At 42.6% G+C, this 24,576-nt stretch overlaps 1 protein-coding gene across 14 annotated transcripts in view; it reads left to right on the forward strand.

Moving 5' to 3' along the window:
• Positions 1-24,576, forward strand: part of ARHGEF11 (Rho guanine nucleotide exchange factor 11) — a 112,326-nt gene that overhangs the window by 57,085 nt on the left and 30,665 nt on the right. For 5 of the 14 annotated variants that reach the window (XM_033199912.1, XM_033199920.1, XM_033199914.1 and 2 more), the window contains exons 2-12: positions 2,791-2,823; positions 4,359-4,450; positions 6,117-6,215; positions 10,040-10,089; positions 10,898-10,955; positions 11,809-11,987; positions 13,143-13,214; positions 18,402-18,521; positions 20,189-20,234; positions 20,872-20,948; positions 22,092-22,229. In XM_033199912.1, coding sequence (XP_033055803.1) covers positions 2,791-2,823; positions 4,359-4,450; positions 6,117-6,215; positions 10,040-10,089; positions 10,898-10,955; positions 11,809-11,987; positions 13,143-13,214; positions 18,402-18,521; positions 20,189-20,234; positions 20,872-20,948; positions 22,092-22,229 — 964 coding nt within the window. The remainder of the gene's footprint in view (positions 1-2,790; positions 2,824-4,358; positions 4,451-6,116; positions 6,216-10,039; positions 10,090-10,897; positions 10,956-11,808; positions 11,988-13,142; positions 13,215-18,401; positions 18,522-20,188; positions 20,235-20,871; positions 20,949-22,091; positions 22,230-24,576) is intronic. The other 9 variants (XM_033199915.1, XM_033199917.1, XM_033199919.1 and 6 more) reach the window with 5 other exon arrangements.

Consider the following 24,576-nt stretch of genomic DNA (forward strand, 5'->3'; position numbering starts at 1 on the left):
TTTGCAGGCACCAGTGCAATAAATAAGCGCTTTAGGCAAGAATCGTCTATGGAGAGTAAAACTATTAGATGAGAGATGTTGGAAAACAGAGTATCTATTGCAGTCTCAAAATATCATCCCACAGATTTCTCATTAATTCAAATGAGAAAATAGATTTTTACCATTGAAAAAAATCTCAGGAGTACCACTTTACCTAAGTAATCAAACCTACCATCACAAAAATGGGACAAGCTGTCCAACATCACTTATGTAATAGTCTCTTAAAACTGTTTAACATGAATCTAACCATGAGGAGGCATCAGATGAATCCAGATTGTAGGCCATTCAACAAGATAACTCGCCTAGACTCTGCAAAACGTCAGTGTTATGAGAGACAAGACCAAGAAAAGTGGGGAGGGTTCTAGATTAAATTAATCTGAAAGAGACATGACATAAGTATAATTCGAGATCTTTGATTGGCTCCTGAATTGAAGCAATTGGAGAATAGCTATAAAGAACTTAATAAGACAATTGGGAAAATTTGAATGTGTACTGTATATTAGATAATACTGTATCAGACTCATTGGGTGTGCTGATGGCATTGTTGTTATATAGAAGAATTTCAATGCTCTTAGGGGATATAGGCTAAAATAGGGGTAAAGTGTCATGATGTCTGCAATTTTCAAGTGAGAAAAAAATGTATAAACATAGAAAGATAAAGCAAATGTGACAAATGTTAGTTGCTGAATCTAGATGAAGGGCATATAGATATTCACCATGCTGCTTCTTCAATGTTAATGTAGTTTGACATTTTTCAAAATAAAATGTTGGGGTAAATGAAATGTGTGCTGCAGTGGTCAGGGATTTCCTCATGGAGTCAATGCCATTTGATCAGGACCTTGAAAAAGTAGTAGGAGATGGACAGAGATGACAAGGGATGGCAACTATCAAGTCAGAGATGGGAATGAGTACAGCATTGCTTAGGATCCAGTAGAGGTAGGTAGCAGGCAAGTAATCAGAGATGAATTTGAAAAGACATTTGGGTCCACAGGATGAAAGTCCTTTAATACCAGGTTATTGGAGTCACATCTGATTGTGTAGATAATAAGTTCTTGATGAGAGGGCCTGAGGGAGTAGTATTTGGGTAAGTTAGTCTGTGGTGGTGGAGTGCTGGATGGACTGGAGAGTGGAAAAGAGTTTTTTTTTCAGTAATCCAGGCATGAGGCACTAGACATGTAGCTTAAAGGGATGATTGTAAATGATTACGTAAAGAAAGGAGCGACTCTGGGAAAAGATTATAAAGAACCTACGGGTTTCTTTGACTGGCAGTAGGGGATAACTGAGAAGTTGGGTCAGAAAATCTGTCTCACTGGTGCCATTTAGAGTACAAATTTGGGGAGAAATTCTCCACTCTTCAGGGTTGCCTCCATACCCCCAGGTTTAGGCTGAGCAGAATCTGAGCTCTGCTGTCAGATTTTGATGAGAATGTCATCAGGAAGAGGGAGGGGCCACCATTAAAGTCTTTTCTATCTATGACAGCCTCCAATTCACGCCAAACTACCTTCCTCTCTCCTTTCCTTGTTTCTCAGATTTTTAACCTTCCAAAGTCTTCCTCCCAAATATGTACTCGGACTTACAACCCAGCTGACACAATAGTCTATCCATTGATTCTGTCCACCAGGCCTGCCTTCCATAGGCATCTCTTCCTCCTTCAGTTCAATGGTAGTTTTCTCTCTTTTAAGCTCTCAGGGAAAAAAAAAAAAAAAATTATGCATCTGTTGCGAGTATACTTATGTTGCCAACTCCTTGTCCCCCACATACCTGCCCTAGCCTGTGATTTTATTTTAGAGAAACTTTTGATGACTGCTGAAATGGTCTTTGTCCATGCCCCTAACAGTTGTTGACAGCAGGGACATGGACCTTTTGGTTCATTTGCCTTTGATTATGTGAAACTGCTTATGCCTCAGCTCAGATGCAAACCATATCAGGTTCTTAGGTTCAAGTGCACCTTCTAGGCTTTAATATGGGCATAGGAAACCAGCTTCCTGGTGGGGTCAAGAACAAGGCAAGAAGGCCCGAGGTGTCCCAAGATAAGATGGGCTTTCTTTTTAAGTAGGAAGGAGGAGAAATTCAAGCCTATTGTGGATAACCCTGTGCAGTCATAGAGAATAAAGTAGGCAGAACATGTAGGAGGAAGGAACAGTGTAGGCAGAGACAGAAGCCAGAAACCATAGCAAGTGAAAGGAGGACAGTAAAGAGCAGGGACCAAGAATAGGACTGAGCCCCTACTGCATCAGGCACTGAGGACCACAGCAGCAAGACCCTCTCTGCTTTCACGGACCTTGCAACCTTGCTTGTACAGCTTTACAGACAAGTGAACAACAGCTTTTTCGGTTGGGTATTTGAGCTGCAGGAAGGATAGATACTGGGAGCTGTGGAAAACATCAAAGGGCACTTCCCTGGGCATCAGGCATTATACTTCCTGTTAGATGCTGTGGTGAATGGCCTAGCTGAGGACAGATGACTGTTCTCCTGAGTACGGTGGGGAGGTTCTAAAAGGTTTTAAGCGGCAAAATGACAGGGGATGTTACTAAGCTCATGGCTGTTAGTAAGCTCACCTTGTGACCAGGTGCCTCCCCTGGGTCACTCTTGGCTCTGTTGTGGTTTTTCTTTGCACCAACCATCTCTAGTGTCTTGTCTGGTTTATGTCGTGTTTTGTTTTTCTTTCTCTTTCTTCCTCCTGTCCTGCATCGCTCTCTCCTGGGCCCACACTCTCTTCTTCCTTGATGTCCTTCTCTCTCTGATCCAAAGATCAGCCAGTAAAAAGCAGTCTCACCTGTCCAGGTAAGAGGGGTGCCACTGTGAGGGGGGACGAAGACCCCCTCCTTTATATTTATAAGTTACTTGTTCCCTCACATGATTTCAAACTTTAGAAGTACCAAAGAATATAATAAAACCCTGCAGGCCCATTGCTGTGCCCCAGCCACCCAGTCTCCCTCCTCAGAGACAACCATGTTATAGGTTTCTTTTGTATTCTTCCAGAGATATTTTAGATATTTTTGCATATGTAAACAAATACTTAAACATATATAAGCACATAATTTTATTCTCTCTTTTACTCACTTTTTTAAACTGTCCAAATAATTCTGTATTTTGTTTATTTCACTCAGTAACGTATCATGGAGATCATTCTCTATCGTGTATAAAGAGGCTCTTCATTCTTTTTTATGACTGAATTCTTTGTCATTATATTGCTGTAATGTATTTAACCAGTCACTCATTGTGAACATTTAGATTATTTCCAGTGCTTTGCCATCACACACACTGCTTCCATGAGTAGCCTTCTACTTAGTCATTTGCTATAGGTAGGATAGGAATTGCCCCTTTCTGAGGGGCAGCAACTGTTGATTCAGGAGCTGGCAACTTGTACACTTTTCCAAAAAGGAGTGCCACAGCAATGACTGAAATTTCTTCTATTCCTGTGAGGGTCCTAGTTGAAGAGGAGATCCAGCAGTGAATCCTTTGATTTGGTGATCAGTACCACTTGGAGGTTTGGGGTCTTTAATAGTTTCCAATTAGGCAAAGTGCCTCAGGCTGGCTGAGGGAACGGAGCTGAATATGGGATTGGAATACTGCCACCAAACAGACCAGGTTCCGGTTCTCCCATGGTACCCAAAGGATAAATGGAATTTTCAGAGGCTTGGGCCATTCCTCTACTCTCTGTTCTAGAAAGTGTGCAAGTTGCCGGTTACCCAGCGGGCTTGTACTCACGCCCATTTACCCTCCTGGAGATCACTATGAAGAGGTGGAACTTTGAGGGACAAAGAGATGAAGCTAAATGGGGAGCTTGTCTCTGCTACCGCCACTGCAGCCCCATGCTGTGCTCATGCAGACCTCTGTGTGTGTTTGACCCACCTCGTCCCTCCCTCTAGTCTCCCCTTCCTTTGCAAATCATCACCTAAAACTAACTGGCTGTTTGGTTTTTTCCTGTCTTTTTCTTGCATTCATTTTCTCTGCCACTCCGTTCTGTTCCATCAGCCCCATTGCAGCCTGGTAAGACCCAACAAGCGTGTATACGTGTGCACATCCCCTGCTTGCTATTGTCTCTTTGTCGCCTAACTCCAGGAAGGGTTATTTCCCTTCACACCTTGCTGGGTATTAAAGAGATCATGCTTGCCCTGCCAGCCCAGGATTCCAGATAGGTTGTGTTACCAGTGGTGTACACATGGCTAATGTCCTACCAGATTGGGTTACAGGGTGGGTAGGTTGGTCTCTCATTATCCAAGACTCAGGGCCCCTTTCGACAGAGCCTCCATCTACTACAAGGCTGATCCCTCCCTGCCCAGCTCATTGACATGCTTTCCTTACTCCTTCTCCAGGTTAAGTAGCCTGTCTTCTCTGGGAGATTCTGCACCTGAGCGCAAGTCCCCTTCTCACCATCGCCAGCCTTCGGATGCCTCTGAGACAACAGGTACCCTCCTTGGGAATTAACACACAAACACAGCCAGGCATGGTGGCACCTGCCTATATTCCCAGCTACTCGGGAGACCAGTGGGAGGATCGCTTGAGCCCAAGAGCTCTGGCTGTAGTGTGCTATGCCGGTCAGGTGTCTGTACTAAGTTCAGCATCAATATGATGACCTCCCAGGAGCAGGGAACTACCGGGTTGCCCAAGGAGAGGTGAACTGACCCAGGTCAGAAATGGAGCAGGTCAGAATACCCATGCTTATCAGTAGTGGAATCACACCTATGAATAACCACTGTACTCCAGCCCGGGCAACATAGTGATACTCCATCTCTTTTTTTTAAAAAAAGCATATGGTCTGGTGTGGTGGCTCATGCCTGTAATCCCAGCACTTTGGGAGGCCAAGGCGAGCAGATCACTTGAGGTCAGGAGTTTGAGACCAGCCTGGCCAACATGGTGAAACTCCATCTCTACTAAAAACACAAAAATTAGCCGGGTGTGGTGGTGCATGCTTGTAGTCCCAGCTACTCAGGAGGCTGAGGCAGGAGAATTACTTGAACCCAGGAGGCAGAGGTTGCAGTGAGTCGAGATCGTGCCACTGCACTCCAGCCTGGGTGACAGAGCAAGACTCTGTCTCAGAAAAAAAACACATGGATACAGAGATGCACACTCATACAGACAGATCTGTATACTCCAAATGTAAAGCAACTTAGTGTTTATGTTGAGCACATGATGTATAGTAGGCATTGTGTTAATGGGTTTTATATAAATTGCCTCCATACATCAACGTAGAAGCTAGGTTTTATTATCTTTATTTTGCAAATGAGGGAGCTGAGGCACAGAGAGGTTGAGAAATATGTCCAAGATTGCAAGCTTATTGGGGACAGAATCAGGACTTGAAACCAGTTCTGTTTTAACTCTAGAACCCACGCTTTAATCATTGCAGGATGCAACCACACATACTCATACACATGTGCAATGTCTAGTATACACTCACAGGGATGGAGACATTTGGTAGTCATAACCTCTGTTTCTTTTTGTTTTTTAATTCTGTATATTTTTTTAAAGGATACATGACAAGAAGAAAACCCTTTTATTTCTGAAATAAAATAAAATATTTCAGAAATAAAAGGGTTTTCTTCTTGTCATGTATCCTTCCCTGGATTTGGCAAGAGACCACTCCTAAGACACCCTGCATAAGTTACCCAGCTCTATAAAAAGAATCAACAAGCATTGGTATACCACTTGCTGCATTCATTGGATGTCACTTAACATGTAACTTCTAGGCTAACTTGGGCTTCAACCCAGGGAGGCTCCTTATCGATAATATTAGTCTTCAGGAGGATGGCTAGACCTAGTCCTGCCCCTTCTTTGACCAGTCTCACCCAGACACACCAAAAGGGACAGACATGTATGTGAGAGACAAGCATTTTAGCACCTCAGAGAAGGGTAGTTTCTTATTTGGAATACAAAGTAAGTTATAGGTTTTGCCAACCACCGAGGGAGGCGTGTCACTGCAGTAGTGTTTAGACAGGAATAGTCTAGGGAATTTGGTTAATGTGAAAAGGCTCCTTGAAGAAGAAAGGCACTGAGGCTTCCCTGGGTTGGTCTTGGCATGTGTACACTAACCTTCCAATGACACTGCATACTCAACCTTTCTCTCCGCCTCCCAGGTCTCGTTCAACGCTGTGTCATTATCCAAAAGGACCAGCATGGCTTCGGCTTCACAGTCAGTGGGGATCGCATTGTTCTGGTGCAGTCTGTGCGGCCTGGTGAGTGCTGCATCCCTCCTGCCCACGGTGGACAGTTCTTGCAAAGCCACCATGTATGTGACAGTGCCACTCGTGCTTTCCTGTGGGGCATGAATGAATTACTCTAGAACTAGTTCTCCATGGGTGCCTGGGGAAGCCTCTTTAATGCTAAGCCCCCAGGCAGAATTTCTAGAGATTGCAGCTCGTGCTTGCTTCCCTGGCTGGGAAGTGAAAAACCAGCAAAATAGCTGTCAGGTCATCAGGCAGATGTCTGATTGCCATCAAAGGGAGCCCCTCATACTGGGTCACAAGATTCTGTGGAAGAATCAAAGACCCCCTTTCTTCATATTTACCTCCATGTTACCTGGCTAAGTGCACAGATGGTCACTTTCTACAGTTTTATAACCTGAGACAAGCACAATGGTCCAAATGATTACAGAGCACATTTGCTGATACAATTAACATTAAATAATAAATTACAAACAGATGAATGATATATGTTGGATGTGATGTCAGGGGAAATGGTGTTTGGAAGTTTGAGTAGTTTGTGATTTGAGGCATAGCCATTTTCCTTGTGATCATTTGGGAAGCCCTCTTAAAAGAAACAGGGTTTTTAGAAGTAGTTTGAAAGATGAAAATGAAAAGCAGATCAGCAGGATAGGAATTTGGTGGGAAGGAAATGAAGAGTGGGTGGGTATCATAGCCAAATCCATCCAGTTACCAGTTGTGTATAGAAGGGGCGTGAACAGTCCAAACTCTAGCATATGCCAGGTAGTGGAACCATTGTTGGTGGTCCAGGCTGAGGAAGACAATCAGAAAGGCAATGGGTGGCCGGGCGCGGTGGCTCACGCCTGTAATCCCAGCAATATGGGAGGCCGAGACAGGTGGGTCACGAGGTCAGGAGATCGAGACCATCTTGGTTAACACGGTGAAATCCCGTGTCTACTAAAAATACAAAAAAATTCACCAGGCGTGGTGGCAGGCGCCTGTAGTCCCAGCTACTCAGGAGGCTGAGGCAGGAGAATGGCGTGAACCTGGGAGGCAGAGCTTGCAGTGAGCCAAGATTGTGCCACTGCACTCCAGCCTGGGTGACTGAGCGAGACTCCGTCTCAAAAAAAAAAAAAAGAAAAGGCAGTGGGAGTAGAAGAGTCCTTAAAGGGTAAAGAAGTGTCCCTAAAAGGAGTAAACTTCAGTGCAGTAAGTAGCATTGGGCTGGTGACATGGAGCATCCTAGGCTTGGCTTAGACAAGAGCACAAGGAAAGGATTGGGAGCAGGTTTCCTGATAGTGCAGAGCAGGAGGGAAAATAGACTTGCATTGATTTTGGAGGAAGATATGGGATATGTTCACAGGAAAGATGAAAAGAGAATTTCAAATTTATGACCAAAATGAGGTATGTGGATCATATAAGGATATAAATAAGTATGGCTTCTTATGTTTGGGAGTAAACTTACATCAGTGGGAGGTTTGTTTTGCATATCCTGGGCTGAAGCTCTAAAAAGATAGTTTTATTCTTTGCTTTTCTTATTTCTCAGGGTTCCTGGACTAGGGTGAGACAGAGTTAGTAGAACTGCCAGTAACTTGTACTTTTCCTCTGCCGGTCAATCTGGTACAGAAAATATGGGATCCCCTCCAGTGAAGTCTAGGTTCAGCTCTCCTTTACCTTCTTCCTTTTCTTAGGCTGAGCAGAGTCAGACCCAGAGAGGAAAGAAGGAAAAGATGGCTTACAAGGAGAATATGAGTTCTAGAGTCTGTGTGTGTGTGAGTTGTGTGTGCGTGCATATGTGCGTGTGTGTGTGTGTTGGGGAGGAGAGTAGAAGAGACTTCATTTGGATTGGCATTGAAGTCACAAGAGTAGCAAAGCAGCGGTTATCTTTTATAGGTACATATTAAGTTTTTTAAATTCACTGTTTCTCAAAGTATAATCTGTGTTCTGCTTGTATTAGAATCACCTAAGCCCAAGATGATTGAAATCCTTTTTCTTGGGGCTGACCTCGGAAACACTGAATTGCTTTCTGGCAAGAGGTCCAAGAAATATACTTTTTAAAAATTCCCAGTGATTCTCATGCTTGCTGAAGTCTGAGAACTGCTCAAGTTCCTTTACTCTGAAGAGTTTAGTTTTTTTTTTAAACACTAAGTTACTAGAAGTCACCTCACGTGTTTCATACATTCAGGCAAGATAGCTCTGTTCTCTTTAATGTTAGTTTCTAAATGAATGTATAAGACGAAATTTTAAGCTATTTGCAAGTACTCTTCCATAAATAGCACACTTTAGATGAGGGTAGTCTTGAGTCCCAGTATTGAAAAGCCAAATTGGAATGTAGTCATCACTGTATTTTTCTTTTTAGAGTAGAAACATTTAGATGGGCTTTGTGGGAGTTTTGTTTTGATCAGAGGAATGCAACTTACAGATTTAATGATCACATTGGGGCAAATGTACAATATGTAATTTTTATGCTTCTCATTAACTTGTTTTGGCTTTAGTGTTTTTTGTGCTTCCTGGATATAAATTAAACTAGGAATATAAATCATTTAAAACTATCTTATGAGGCTAGCCGTGGTGACACATGCCTGTAATCCCAGCACTTTGGGAGGCCAAGCCAGGAGGATTGCCTGAGCTCGAGTTCAAGACCAGCCTGGGCAATATGATGAAACCCTGTCTCTACAAAAAATACAAAAATTAGCCGGGTGTGTTGGCACATGCCTGTAGTCCCAGCTACTTCGGAGGCCAAGGTGGGAGGATCGCTTAGCCTGAGAGGTCAAGGCTGCAGTGAGCCAAAATCACACTGCTGCACTCCAGCCTGGGTGACAGAGTGAGACACTGTCTCAAAACAAACAAACAAAGCATATTGTGGTCAAAACCACTGTAGCCTCCAGTTGAATGACAAGTTGAAAAAGTCAAGAGCATGTTCTTTTGAGCACCTCACAGTCAGTCACCATCAGAAGCTCTTCCTTTGGTCCATTTTAAAGGGAGAAACTGTGCTGAGTATGGAGGCTCACGCCTATAATCCCAGCATTTTGGGAAGCCCAAGGCAGGAGGATCACTTGAGCCCAGGAGTTCAAGACCAGCCTGGGCAACATAGTGAGACCTCATCTCTACAAAAAAAAAAAAAAAAAAATTTTTTTTTTTTAAATTAGTCAGTCATGGTGGCACACACCTATAGTCCCATAGCTACTTGGAAGGTTGAGTTGGGAGGATCACTTGAGCCCAGAAGATCCAGTCCGTAGCGAGCTGAGATCACACCTCTGCACCCCAGCTTGGGCTACAGGGCAAGACTCTGTCTACAAAATAAAGGAGCAGAGAAACTGTAAATGGCTTAAAACAGTTTTTTTTTTTAAAGAAATAAAACAGTTATCTTTAATGATGTGAACACCCAGAATATCTTTATGAACCTCTCAGGACTTAGGAAACTCTTGTTTTCATCCTTTTCTCTGTATTTCTCTTAATTATTATTTTAACAATTATGTTTCATACAGTAAACTCATTTTCCCCCCGGATAATAAAAAGTAACTCTGATTTGACCTTGGAACATATCCAGACACATTCGAGTGAGGCACACGTGCTCTTTCCAGAGCCTGGCCCTGCCTCGCTCCTGCCTTGGCCTGGCTATTAAAAGTCTGGCATCTTGGTGAAAGGAAGAGCAGGAGATGGGACCTTATATAGTTCACTCTAGCTTTAGAGTATTTGTGTCACTGGAGTAGAATAGAAAGTACACCCAGAATTTGAGATACTTAACACAGAGAAATAAGAGGAAATTTCAGAGGAGAGGTGATCTGACAGGGACCTTGGTGTAGCTTCAGTGGAAGAGGTTGTTGGGCTGTGCTGACCAGGCCTTCTCCTTACAGGAGGTGCAGCCATGAAGGCCGGTGTGAAAGAGGGCGACCGGATCATCAAAGTGAGTGACCCCAACACGCACTCCCACTCCCAGCAGTGGAAATAGATGTGCAGGGCACTCCTGGCCTTGGCCCATCCTGCACACTTTCATCTTGATACCAACTGCCAGGCAGCCACTGAGTGAGGAGTGGTACCATGCGAGGGAGCATAGTGGTATAGCATAAGAGAGAGTAAGGAGGAGGATAGCTGTATTCCGTATTTTAGGCCCTTCTTGACTCTAAAGCAACCAAACTTCTACAACAAGTTTTATTATTCTCATTTCACAAATTACCAAAATAAGATTAAGAGGGAGGGTTAGTAACTAGTGAAGGATCCAAGACTTCAATTCTCAGGTTGATATTCTTTCCTCCATATAATGCCAAGCTGGGGTCCTTGCTCATTCTGAACTACTGTAACCTGCTCTGGTCGTTCAGACCTTTCTTCGACAGAATGGTGTTCAAGACCAGCCTGGGCAACATAGTGGATGCATTAAGGAAATCCTAGGTGCAGAGACTTCTTAGTCCTCTGTAAGGAGGAAGCACACTGGGTGAGTGGACATTCACATGTGTGTGACGCAAGTGGTTAGAAAAGTGTATACCAAAAATAAGTGAATGAATGAACAAACTAAGGAATGAAGACACAGGTTTTATTCTTGAAAACTCATAGGCTAGCTGGAGACCAAATTCATAGTGTGATTTGAGTAAACAAGTGACCAGAGGAGGCTAAAGAGCATTGGAAAATGGCTTCCTAAAAACGTGGCATTTTGAACTTACAGAAGGATCCCCTAGCTGTTCATCACCATTAATCAATACTGTTTGTCCCTCCAACAGGTCAACGGCACCATGGTGACCAATAGCTCACACTTGGAAGTGGTAAAGCTGATCAAATGTGAGTTGGAGAGAGGTGACAACTAAAGTAGGGGAGCAGATGGTCCAAGAGGGAGGAAACAGGGAGGAAAGGGCAGGTCTGCCATCCCAGGAGGTTTCCTTTGTAGATGTGTGAGGCAGCTGAAGTCACATCTTTAATCTTAACATGGCGTGATCCACTTAAATGGCCACAATTCCCTATTATTTCAAGTGGAGACAGTACTAGGCTCTCATGAGACATCTTCATTTTTACCCACATTCATCTTTGCCACTCCCATTTAGACCACATTCCTACTGAGACCAGGTCTCCCTCAAATACCTTTCAATTCACTCTGCCACTGATGGGCATTCTTACTCATTTGTTTTCTATTTGGCAGGGAATAGCAACAATAATCTGTTTATAGCCAGGAAGGCCCAACAATTGAGTCTGCACAAATATTCAAATAGAAACAACAAATGTTGAAGAGAGAATTGAAGAATGTGGGAAGTTTGGGGAGAGCAGAGGGCTAGAATCTGAGTGCCTGATCTGTGCCATGTGGGCAGTATGCTCGGAGCATGACACTGGCTACTTACTTTAGTGAGATAAAGAGGGAAACGGGGCTGCTGAGGCGGCCTGTGGGGTGTGTTCCCAGATATTTATGAGTGGAATTCTAGTTGAGGTCTCTGCACGAAGGAAGGGCAGGAAGCAATACTTGGGTCAATGCAAGGCGTGAAGGCAGGGATTAGAGAATGTGTGGGGCATTAAAAGTGAGGAGAACTTCATCTACAGAATTATGAGTTTAATGACAGGACAAGGGAGAACAGCCCCCTCCTGTATAGCTGGACTGTCTGCAGAACAGCACTCCTGGAGCAAATCTCTCTCTGTTTCCCTCTAGCTGGCGCCTATGTCGCACTCACCCTCTTGGGCTCTTCACCTTCATCCGTGGGCATCTCTGGGCTCCAGCAGGACCCATTCCCAGCAGGAGCTCCCCGAATCACGCCAGTGATCCCCCAGCCACCACCTCCTCCACCTCTGCCACCTCCACAACGCATCACAGGACCCAAACCTCTACAGGTAATAGTCCTTCTGGCTTTCTTTGCTCACCCTAATGTACTGTTGAAAAGCTCCGCATTGGGGAGGAAAGCAGGTTAAATCCAATGGGGCTGTGGTAGACAGAGACAAGCCAAAAGACACATGGAAGACCATTGAAAGAGTTGAACAAAAATGGCGGCTGCACAATAACAGTTGTTCCATGCCTTAGTGTCCTCCTTCCATGCAAATGCATATGAGGTTTTATCACACAGTAACATTGTTTGTTTCCTAAATGTGTAGAAGGCTCTAAGGATGCTGTCCAAAAGTGCTCCTCATCGGAGAGAGAGTGTACACTTCAGGCAGGGACAGAATGCATCTGTTCAAGACCGTTGCCAGTCAGTGTTAACCAGGGTTTGGTATAAAGTCAAGGAGTAGGGGAAAGGCTTTCTAGAGAAAAAAGCCTGCTTCAAGGTGCAAAATATAGAGCCCACTCAGTAAAGGGAGGGATCAAAAAAGGACAAAAACAAGTAGAGGCCAGGCGCAGTGGCTCACGCCTGTAATCCCAGCACTTTGTGGGGCTGAGGTGGGAGGATCACTTGAGCTCAGGAATTCGAGACCAGCCTGGGCAACATGGCAAAGCCCTGTCTCTACCAAAAATACAAAAAATTAGCCAGACATGGTGGCATGCACGTGTGGTCCCAGGTACTCAGGAGGCTGAGGTAGGAGGGTTGTTTAAGCCCAGGAGGCAGAGGTTGCAGTAAACTGTGATCGTGCCAATGCACTCTAGCCTGGGTGACAGAGTGAGACCCCATCTCAAAGAAAAAACAAACAAACAAGTAGAAAGAGAACTCTAGAAGCAAGGAACACCTATGTGAAGAGTTAGAGGGGGACGAAATGGAGACAAGTATAGGGAACAGGATTTTTCAGTTGGAATGAAGACCGAACCCACAAGTCCTGGGAGACTTTAGGGAGCAACTTGATACCGAAGGTGATTACAGCCAAGGTTTCTAGAAACTGAGGCATAAACTCGAAATAAGATTTTGTGTTTATAGCATTCCATCAAGGTACTGAATAAAACATACTTATGATCCAGGCTGTACTCTCATAGCTTTCCTTGCCCAAGAATCAGCAGATAGAAGAGAGTTAAGCTATTGAGTTAGTCCCTAACTCTTATGTTGCCATGTTTTCCATCTCTAGGATCCTGAAGTTCAAAAACATGCCACCCAGATCCTCAGGAATATGCTGAGGCAGGAAGAAAAAGAATTACAGGTAAGGTCACTGCCAGGGGTAGACTGGCCATTGCCTGAGTGAAATAATACTTTATCAGAGCAGTCTGCCAATGTATATAACTTAATTTACAGGCAATATCCTATCACAGTAAAACCTCAAAAAATAAAACTTCCGGACCACTAAAGAATTGTCATTGGCCAGTAGAATTTGTTAAAGCAGAATTTCACCAATAAAATGAGTAGGATTTTCCATGTCTAATAGATTAGGATAGTGAATATGTAGACAAAAAAAAAACGTCAGTGGAGTTTATCTGGGACATTTCCAAGGAAGGGAAGGAAAAGAAGGAAGAAAGGGCTGGGTAGGTGAGTGCTGGGCCAGACTGAAAGAGGTGGGGAGCACTTGGGTGAAGGATGAAGAGAGTTTTTGGGCCTAGGAAGTGATGTGCACGGAGAACAGTAAGATGAATTTGCTGGAGTGGAATAGCCAGATTCCTATTATAGTTATCCATGTAAGTGCCACCATATATAAAACATTGTTTTAGTTTCTAGGCTATATAGAAATAAAAAAGATTAGATGGTTCTTGCCCTCAACATGTTTAAAATCTAATGGAAGAAATTCAGATCACAGTAGGAGGGAGAGTGGGAGGAACAAAGAGCGTACAATAAGAGAACAAAGAAGAGAAATAATAATTAATAATGGGAAACATTGGGAAGGGCTTCACATAGAGGATAGTATTTCAGCTGGGCCTTGAAAAGTGATACTTTAGTAGGCAAAAGAGATGAGGGAGGGAATGCTAGTGAAAAGACAGCATAGGTCAAAGGCACAAAGATATGAAAATACATGTATTTATTTCACAAGCACTGAGTCCTTGCTATATGCTAGGTACTGTGTGTGTGTTGGAGCAGTAGATGGGAGTAATGTTAGGGGTGGGTGTTGGAATGGTTACAAAGATAAGCAAGAGGTGAACTTCTCCTTTAATGAGTTAGTGATTTCATAGGATATGGATGAATGAATGAAGATATACTCTATTATGGTAAGTGCTTATATTTATATATTGGCAAATGTCAGAGTAATCAAGACAGTATGGTACTGGTTCAAGGATAGACCTATAGATCAATGGAACAGAATTCAGATTCCAGAAATTAACCCATACATCTATGGTCAATTAATTTTCAACAAAGGTACCAAGACAATTCAATGGAGAAAGAATAGTCTTTTCAACAAATGGTGCTGGGACAACTGGATACCTACATACAGATAATGAATTTGGACCCTTACCTCACACAGTAAACAAAATTTAACTCAAAGTGGACAAAGACTTAAATGTAAGAGCCAAGACTATTTTTAAAAACTGTAGAACTCTTAGAAAAAATTTTAGGTAGTAGTAAATCTTCATGACCTTGGATTGGGCAGTGGTTTCTTAGATATGACACCAAAAGCATAACCACCCCCCAAAAAAAGATGGATTTCATCAAAATTTAAAACTTGTGTGTGTCAAAGCATTCTGTCAAGAAAATAAAGACAACCCGTAGAAGAAATGGGGAAAAATATTTACAATTCATATGTCTGATAAGGGTCTAATACCAGAATATATAAAGGACTCTTAAAAGCTCAACAATAAAAAGACAACCCAATTTAAAAACTTTGCAAAGGATTTGAATAGCCAGTCTTTAAAGAAGACAGACATACAAATGGCCAGTAAGCATGGGAAGATGCCCAACATTGTTATTCACAGGGAGATGCTAATCAAAATGACAATGACCTACCACTTCTCACCTATTAGAATAACCAAAATAATGGAAAATAACAAGCGTTGTGAGATGTAGAGAAATCTAAACAATACTTGTTTATGTTTTGTCTGCATATTCACTATCCTAATCTATTCTGCCACTGATGGTGGGAGTGTAAAATAGTGCAAGCACTCTGGAAAACAGTTTGACAGTTCTTCAAAACATGAAACACAGCGATACTATATGACCCAGCAATTCCACTCCCAGGTATATATCCAAGAGAATTGAGAACATAGGTTCACACAAAAACTTGTACATGAACATTCATACCAGCATTATTAATAATAGCCAGAAAGTAGAAACAACCCAAATGTTCATCTGCTGATGAATAGATGAGCAAAATATAGTCTGTTCATACAATGGGATTTTACTCAGCCATAAAAAAGAAAGAAGTACTGATAAATGCTACAACATGGAAGAACCCTGAAAACAGTATGCCAAGTGAAAGAGGTCAGACACAAAAATCTACAGGTCGTATTATTCCACTTACATGGAGTGTCCAGAATATGCATATTCATGGACAGAAAGTAGATCAGTGGTTACCAGAGGGTGAAGGAAGGGGAAATTGGGTGACTGCTTACAGGTACCACCTTTCTTTTTGGAGTTATGGAAATATTCTGGAATTAGATAGTGGGGGTGGCTGCACAACTCCGTGAATATACTAGAGACCACTAAGTTGTACACTTTAAAATGGTGACGTTTATGTCATATGAATTATAGCTGAATAACAAAAAAAATTTTAATGCTCTTGAAGCCCAAAACAAAGCATAATTATTTATGCAGTAATCAGAAGGCTTCATGAGGTGGTGCTTGAATTGGTTTCAGTATCCTGTTAATAGAATATTGAAAATGGCAGTGGGACCAGGAGTGGTGGCTCATGTCTGTAATCCCAGCACTTTGGGAAGCCAAAGTGGGAAGATTACTTGAGCCTACGAGTTCAACACCAGCCCGGGCAGCATAGTCAGACCATGTCTCTAAAAAAATTTTAAAGATTAGCCAGGCATAGTGGTGCATACCTGCAGTCCTAGCTACTTAGGAGGCTGAGGTAGGAGGACCACTTAAGCCCAGGAGTTCAAGGCTGCAAAGCTATAATCGCACCACTGCACTCCAACCTGAGTGACAGAGCAAGACCCTGTCTCAGAAAAAAAAAAAAAGAAAAAGAAAAAACGCAGTGAGTGTTGTGACTGGAAGGTGTTATTGGCCTTGAATACCATGAGGAGCTTGGAATTTGTTTTGAAGTCTGTGGGAATGAATGAAAGAATTTTGAGTGGGGGACTGATCACATTTTCAAACCAGTGTTCTTTAGAGAAGTGTGTTAAATGTAAGGAAACCATCTAGGAGGCTATTGCAGTAGATAAGCAATAATGACAGATTTAACAAGAATGGTAGGAGTACAAACAAAAAGGAGAGGATAGCAATGGGAGACTTGTCAGAGGGCCAATCAGCAGAACTCATCCATTGGTGAAGGAGAAGAAGGAATAAAAGATGGCTCCAAGTTTGTATGTCTGGGTAGATCAGGTGATACTGGTGACAGAGTGAGATAGAGGAGAGGAGCAGAGTTGAGGGGAAGGAAATGAAGGTCAGCTTTGGGTATACTAGTGTAAGGTGCCCATGAGACATTCAGATAAAAACCAGCCACCAGGCATATGGAGATAACAGGGCTGAACTTAGGAGAAAAGCCTGGGTTGAAATAGAGATTCAGATATCCTCAGTATGAAGGTGATAGTTGAAACTGGGGACTGGATGACTGAAAGAGATCACCCAGAGTACCAGTACAGAGAGGAGAGAACTGAGGATGGACTTTTGGGACATATGTGCTTCTACAGCACATGGTACCAACCTCTAATATCACACCACTTGCTATTACATTTGATTTTTGGAAGAGTAGCCTGTGCAGTAATGGGAGGAAACTAGATTATATATGTTGATGAGCGACTAGAAGCAAAGAAGTGCAGGGCCCTAGCTGTAGACTAATGTGTTGAAACTTTTGGCTATGGGCTGGGCATGGTGGCTCACACCTGTAATCCCAGCACTTGGGGAGGCCAAAGCAGAGGAACTTTTAGGCCAAGAGTTCAAGACCCCTGGGCAACATAGCAAACCCCTGTGTCTATTTACATAAATAAATAAAATAAAATCAGAAAACCACAGGCTCATATCCCTTTACAAAAAAAGAAAAAAAAATTGGCTGTGAAAAGAGGGGGAAACAAATAGGGCAGTGGCTTGAAGAATCTTCAGAAATAATTGAAAAAGTTTTGTTGTGGTGGTTTGTTTTTGTTTTAAATCAGGAAACTTGAACATTTTGTAGGACGGAGAGAAGGAGCCATTGATAGAAAGGAGACTTTGAAGATATGTAAACAGTGCCCAAGAAGAGCCCAAAGCAGTCAGAGAGATTAACTTTTTAAAAGATTTAGACTTAGTTTCTCTTCTAAGCCAGGAAGAAAAGATGGCTGAAGATGTTTTGAAATGGGCTACAGTTGAGAAGGTTTTTACCAGATGGTATTATCAGCCAAGGCTAGGGAAGGGTTGGAGTTGGATGGGCATGGAGAAGATGAAATATTAAATATGGGGAATTTGTAAAATGGTTGTCAGGTAGCAGTGAAGCCCCAGATGAGCCTAGGTAATATGTGAACCCAATGTATTTAACCAAGCTTTATGGAGCATCTCCTTTTGTAATGAAATGTTAATAGCTGCCATGTATTCAGGTGTCTGACTTTGCGCTAAACATTCTGCTAAGCACTTCATATACATAATCTCACTCCACTATTACACCCGTCCCATGAGGCGGGTATTGTCATCTCCATTTTATCGATGAGGATGTATTCAAGCTTGCCCAAGTCTATACAGCTAGTAAGTGGAGGTGCCAGAATTCAAAGCCAGGTGTCCCTAACTGTGAAGCCCTCCACCCCTGTGCTGTCCCCTGCTGTGTGCCCTGAGGAGTGCTGGGAAAGTGGCTAGGATGGTACCTGCTCTCCAGGAGCTTCCTGAGGGTGGGACTGGCAGAGGCATTGGCTGTTCTAGTCGACACTGCTTCCTCTCATTTCTTGTGGTTCTCATTGTGTGTAAGTTCCCTCTTCAGCACTTTTTTATGTTCTGGTCTGGACAGTCACTTTAATATTTCATACTTGAGTGGTAGCTGAAGAAGGCCTCATTTGGGATGTGAAACTTAAGGCAGACTTTGAAGAATGGCTCAGATTAGGACAGGCCTTTGTGTTTGTCCTCTTTCTGTGGTTGTCTCCTGTGTTCTTTTTCTCATCACATCTTTTTCTGATCCTAAATGATGTTGAAATAGCGTGTATCTACTTGGAGGCAGAGACCTCTTCTCTATCCTCTTTGTTTTGGGATAACTGCCTATTCTCTCCACTGGTGAGTCATCCATTCTCTACTAACCACCCCTCTGCCTTTTCCCCTCCCCCTTCTCCTCCTCACCCATCCCCAGCGTATCTGTGAGGTCTATAGCCGGAACCCCGCCAGCCTACTGGAAGAGCAGATCGAAGGTGCCCGGCGGCGAGTCACTCAGTTACAGCTGAAGATCCAGCAGGAGACTGGTGGCTCAGTGGTGAGTGATGTAGGCACAGCTCTAGTAAGGGCACATGCAGTGGAACTGGGGGTAGAGTGAGAGAAGCAGCAAGGACAGAAGGCTTCTTGGGTTATGCCAGGACCTCGAGGCTGAACTAGTAAGTGTTTAGTATTCTACAAAGAAACCAAGGTCAGCACCAGAGAGGCTGAACACTGTAGTGACACTTGGGACACCATAAAAAGAAAAAGTCTATTTCTTGCCCTCCGACAACATGGGCAATGGAAAGAAAGAAATATGAAATAAACAGACTGTCAGTGTTAGTCTCTGAATTATCCTTCCCTTCTAGGTAGTTCCTCATAGTGGATGTGTGTATATTTCTATACTGGTTTTACCCAGTATTTCATCTGGTATCGTTTCCCACCACCTATCATCAAGTAATGAGTCTTCTCAAAGAAATACAAGTACTTTTTAAACTCAGCCTACATAAGAGACCCCCAGTCAGTTGAGATGGATCTGTATCAGCAGATAACCACATTTTATGAAAAACTCCAGAGAGTAGATGGTTCTTTATCTATTCTCTTCAGGGACTTGGCTATTAGTGTCTTACTGCTCTCCATCAGGCCTTAATTCTTTGGGTAAATAAGAAGTAACTCTCCAGAAACTTTAAGGTCTCCAACAATAACATTTGCCAAAGCCAATAGGAATTATTTAAAGATGATCTACTTTTGCTTTTAGGATATCCAGATCAAAAAAGTTTGGGAAACACAGGCAAATACATTTAAACTGCTTCATTTTCTGAAGGACTTCTCATATTACACGGTTGATAGGTAGAAGCTCAGGTTGGGGACTTAGATCATCTGGATTCAAATCCAGCATCACTTCTTATCAGCTTAAAGACTCTTGGGCAAGTTAATTAATCCATAGGAGTCTTAGCTTCCTCATTTATAAAATGGAGATAACAGTGTTGTCAAAGTTAAAGCATACCTTTGACACAGGGACTGTACATGTTTGCTGCTGCCACTGCACTGTTGGTTGTACTATGAGGTGATGAGTCTGAGAAACTAAGCTTGGAATCTGAAGGTCTGAGCTCCAACCCTGGCCTTAGGGTTGACCTGCTGTATATCTTGGGCAAGTTACTTAAGATCTCTGAGCTTCTGTTTCCTCATTTATAACATGAGAGTAATGTGCCTAAGCTAGAGCCATTGAAAGATTAAATGTGACTTAGAAAAGTGCTTTGTAAACAGCAAAGCACTATCAACATTGCTTCCTTCACATCCCACCACCTTAGTCGATCTCAGGCCAATGCCTGTCCATCCTCCTCAAAGACCTCCAAAGGTAAACCTTTTGTATCTTCTCTCGGTCACCTGCTTGAGTTTTTTTTTTTTTTTTTTTTTTTTATACTTCTTGATGGTTAAGAAGTTCTTTCTTGTATCCAAATAAGGCAGTAGATGCTTTGAGGTCCAGGGTGATTAGATAAAGCTAGCTTTTAGAATTTCACTAATGGTAAAGCTCCCTTTCCACCATTAGGGGTCATTGTCATCCTCAAACTGTACAAATGAAGCAATATCTCTTCTAGCTGGGCATTTTTGAGGCAATGAAGCAGAAGAGGCCACTAATTGTAAGCAAATAAGGCACTGATTGGTGGAAGGAAACCGTAGGGGGAGAGGCTCACAGAATTTGCCCACCCTGTGGGCTTTCTGTTTCAGGATGTACTTCCACTATATGGTGACACCAGCCAGAGACCATCAGAAGGTAAGTCCCCCATCACCCCCTTTTTCTCTGGCATATCTCTAGTCCAGGTTTCTTATCTATTTACCCTCCCCATGGGGCAGATTCCAGGGAAGAAAATATATAGTGCCTGCCCTCTGAGAAAGAGAATAATGGGAGAAAGCAGTACAAATACACAGGGAAGCTGGATACAACTTAGGCAGTAGAAATGAGTGTATAGGCAGTAGCCAGGATAGATAAGGGCCAATAAAATACCAGAATAAGTATGGTTCAGACAGCAGCTTGCCTGACAGCTCCTGGCGCTGAGGAATTCGGCAAATATTTGTTGTAAGAAGAAATGAGTGGTGACCAGAAGAGGGTTGGGAAGGAGTTGAGGGGCAAAACTAGTTGTGAGAGAGAGCTATGGAGTCTTATTTCAGGAGGTGACATGGCCTGTGCCCAGGTGCAGAGACAGGTGAAAGCTAGATGTGATGAGAGCAGAGGGGAGGTATGCTGGTAAGTGTCCAAGTCTAGGGGTCATGGGATGAGAGAGCTGAAGGGAAACTGGTGAAAAAAGGTGGCAGCTTCCCCTTCCTGTCCTTTGCGCAGTTGCCCAGAATAAAGGCTCTCTTTCCCCCAGGCCACAGCTCCTTCTGTATTATAGAAACTATTTTCTTCTCAGGCCGGCTCTCTCTGGATTCCCAAGAGGGGGACAGTGGCTTGGACTCTGGGACAGAACGCTTTCCTTCCCTCAGTGAGGTGAGTCCTAGCAGGGCAAGGCCCGTTCAGAACTTGCATTTGGGGTCCCTTCCCTTGCCCCAAGGCTCTGCTGCCTACTGGCTGCACTGAGGACTCTGTGTGCCTCTTCCATCCATCTAGTTCCAAGGATGTAATCACTGTGCTCTGGGTTCCAAAGCAGAAATTTCACATGCATCCAACATGCAAGACTATCAAATCTGGCTTTCATTTTATCATAGTCAACTCTGTTATATAAAGAGTAGGGTGGAGAGGATGGCCATGGCATGAACTATGGCAAGCCTTTGAGAGTGAGAGAGCAGAAACAAAATAATCTAAAACAATGACTTGACCAAAACACATTTCCACCTGTCCAGGAATAACATCATCTTAGATTAATACAGTGAACCCAACCTACTCAGAAGTGGTAATCTGTTTTTTGCTGTGGATCTTTTTCTTCTCAAATAGCTTGTCTTTTCTGGAATGACTAAAAGAATTTCGGGTTTTGACCCCGAAGGTTATCTCTTCCAGGTGTTCTCAGTTTGCATATGTAAACTGTAAACTGCATTATAAAAGTAAGAATGAGTGGAAGAAGTAGTAATGAAGTTAGCAAAATATTTGCTTAGCCAGAGTAATTAAATATGTGAATATGTGGTTGAAAACATGTTAAAAACCTAATTTTAGGTAACAATTGCAATTTTATTTTCTTACTGCCCTGTCCATGGGAAAATGATGAAATATATGTGAAAGGATCAGTATGTGGGAAAATCACCAAGAAAGTAGAGTGGGACGGGGATCCTAAAGAATCTGCAGTTGACATTATCTGGAAGGCCATGGAGTTAGTGATGAAGAGTGTATGCTGTGGGTTGACGCTGCCTGGGTTAAGTCCAGGATACACTTCATGACTAGCTCTCTGACTTAGCAAGTCTCATAACCTCTTGGAGTCTCAGTTTCTCATGTGAAAATGGGATGAATAATAGTATCTACCCCAAAGGGCTACTGTGAGAATCGAATGAGATAATATGTAATGAAGGGCTTAGTATAATGCCAGGCACAGAGCAAATACTGCACTTCTCTCAGCTGATGTTTAAGTATGGTCATCACCACCAACACCAAAGAGCTGAGCCTTGAGGGTCTTTCTTCTCACAGAATTCTTCATTTCTCTAGTCATTGATGAATCGGAACTCAATACTGTCAGACCCTGGGCTAGACAGTCCTCGAACCTCCCCTGTGATCATGGCCAGGGTGGCCCAGCACCACAGGCGGCAGGGCTCGGATGCAGCTGTCCCCTCAACCGGTGACCAGGTGAGTGATCCGGAGCCACCCTGCAGTTTTCCTTTTCTTTTCTCAGAAGTGAGATTTGGAGGCCTGGGTGTTACCAATACATGGTCTCGGATCATCAGGCTAAACCCCTGCTTCAGCAACCCAAACTTTGAGACAGTCACTTACATAGAGAGCAAACAGTAAAGAAAGAGAACATGGCATAAATAGAGATACAAAAGTAAGGCTGGCTCCATTTCTATGTGGAGAGTAGGTGAATGCATCTGTAAAGAGTAACAGCTAAGGAGCGGATAGCTGGTCTTTCTGTCTGTACAGAATAGGAAATAGGTTTAGGCAGTGTTTCTCCAGGATGCTAATTTTCAGTTTCCCCGTTCCTTAGCAAAATCCTTTTCTCAAACAAAGTCTTATTATTTGGAACCCTAACAGAAAAGAAAAAAAAAAAAAACAAAGCTCAGCTCCCCTAGGACCTTTACTGATCAACCTCCGCCTGCCCTCAAGGGCACTTCCATGGAGCCCTAAGGTTCTGCAAAACCTGATTTGAAAGGCCCTGTTCTCAAGGATAGAGCTAGATCCAGGAGAGACTTCAGGAAGACGGGTTTTGACTTAATGCAAACAGCTTTCAAAGAAGCTGGGCTGTCTGGCAATGGCATGGACTTGAGAGCCAGAGAATTGCCTGTTGTTTTTCAAACACTGTTAACCGTGTCTAATAACGTTAGACATCTAAGTATTCAGTGTTCTACCTGTATAATGTTACTTAGTATTTTTCTTTAAGCCAACTCAGTTCTTTAAACTTAAATTAATCTTAAGGAAATGTGTCATTACCTTAAATGAACCTTAAATGAAAACCAGCATCACACACTATAAATGCAGAGTAACTATAACCCTAAATGTAAGTTTAGAACCAAGTTTGTTAAATTCTACGTAGAAAGATATAGAACAGTGTAGAAGAAAGCTGCCATTTATATTAAAAAGAGGAAAAGGAGCCTCTTTCTTAAGACATGTCTGGATGAATGTTGAAGAAACTGATGGTTATTGCCTCTGAGGAGGGGAATTAGGTGGCTTGAGGATGAAGTGGATGGAAGACTTTTTATTATCTTTACCCCTTTGTGTCCTTTTAATTGTAAACTACATGATGTAACTTACTCAAAATGTAGAGACAAAATTTAAAACAACCTGAAAAATAAACTCTAGCTCAGTTCTATTGCTTGTCAAAGGCTTTAATTAAGCTTGAGGCCAATTCTGCCTTGGTTAAAGGTATTAAAGCTATGCAGGCACGAGGCTGAAATGTTTCCTGGGTTAATCAAAAGGATGGAATGAGAACTGAAAAGAAACTAACTTTCTTAAACAATCTGAGCCAGTATTATTTAATGCCATGTCCAGATATCACCTAAAATCATTTGGACCCTCAACAGAAATCATCTCACTTAAAATCATTTTGAGTTCCGCTTCCCACACTGGAAAGCACTGGTGTCAGGAGTTATACAGGTGGTATTTTCAAACTGTGGGTTGTCATCTTTTGGTGAGTCATGATATTGGTATTGAAGGTCATGAGCAGCATCTGTTTTAATGAGGTGGAATCTAATAGCATGAAAAGAAAATATCAGAATTCATCATATGTAATAAGAGTATAACTTTGTGAAACTTCTGTTTTCATTACATATGTGTGTGCTGAGTTGCAGTGAAAACATATTTATTAGAAGTCATGGTCAACAGAAAGTTTGAAACCTACTTTCTGGAGTTCTTTTGACTCTGGGAGCCTATTAATCACTGAGTCCAGGAGGAGGTCTTCAGAACATGGGGTCTCTAAAGTAATTTGGATAAAGGGGGAGAAATGGTACAATGAAGAAAACAAAGCAAATGATAATCCTGCTCGCTGAGCTCTCTTTGGTGGCGTTGTGGTTTTAGTAAACTTGTCCTCTCACCTTGGAGTTCAGAGTTCCAAGCAGCATCTTGTTTCTCTTAGAGCATTTATCGCTCTGCTGTTATTTCCCTATGTGGCTTACTTCAACTTTATTTGCTTTATCTCTGTAGGCACCTGGCACATAGTAGCCGCCTCATAATGTGTAGTGAATGAATGAGTGAATAGTAGTAATCAAAATTGTCTTCTGAGTGGCATCTTAGGGGAGGACTTATCCAGAGCTTCTAAGTTTCTTGAAGCTGAAGTTTCACAGTGTGATCTGTAGAAAAGAGGATCGTGGCCTAAGTGAACATGGTTTTTATAAATCTAGAGTCATGCAGGCATCAAAGGAAAATTCTAATCAAGAGCTACTGTGCAAAAGAAGAATACATATGAGCAAGCCTCTCTGAACTTATTCTGGTTGGGCTGCCGAATTCACAAAAAATAGGATTTTAAAAAGACGACAACATATGA

Source organism: Trachypithecus francoisi, unplaced genomic scaffold (genome assembly GCF_009764315.1).
Source record: "Trachypithecus francoisi isolate TF-2019V2 unplaced genomic scaffold, Tfra_2.0 Lachesis_group5, whole genome shotgun sequence".
In the NCBI taxonomy this organism is placed as follows: domain Eukaryota; kingdom Metazoa; phylum Chordata; class Mammalia; order Primates; family Cercopithecidae; genus Trachypithecus; species Trachypithecus francoisi.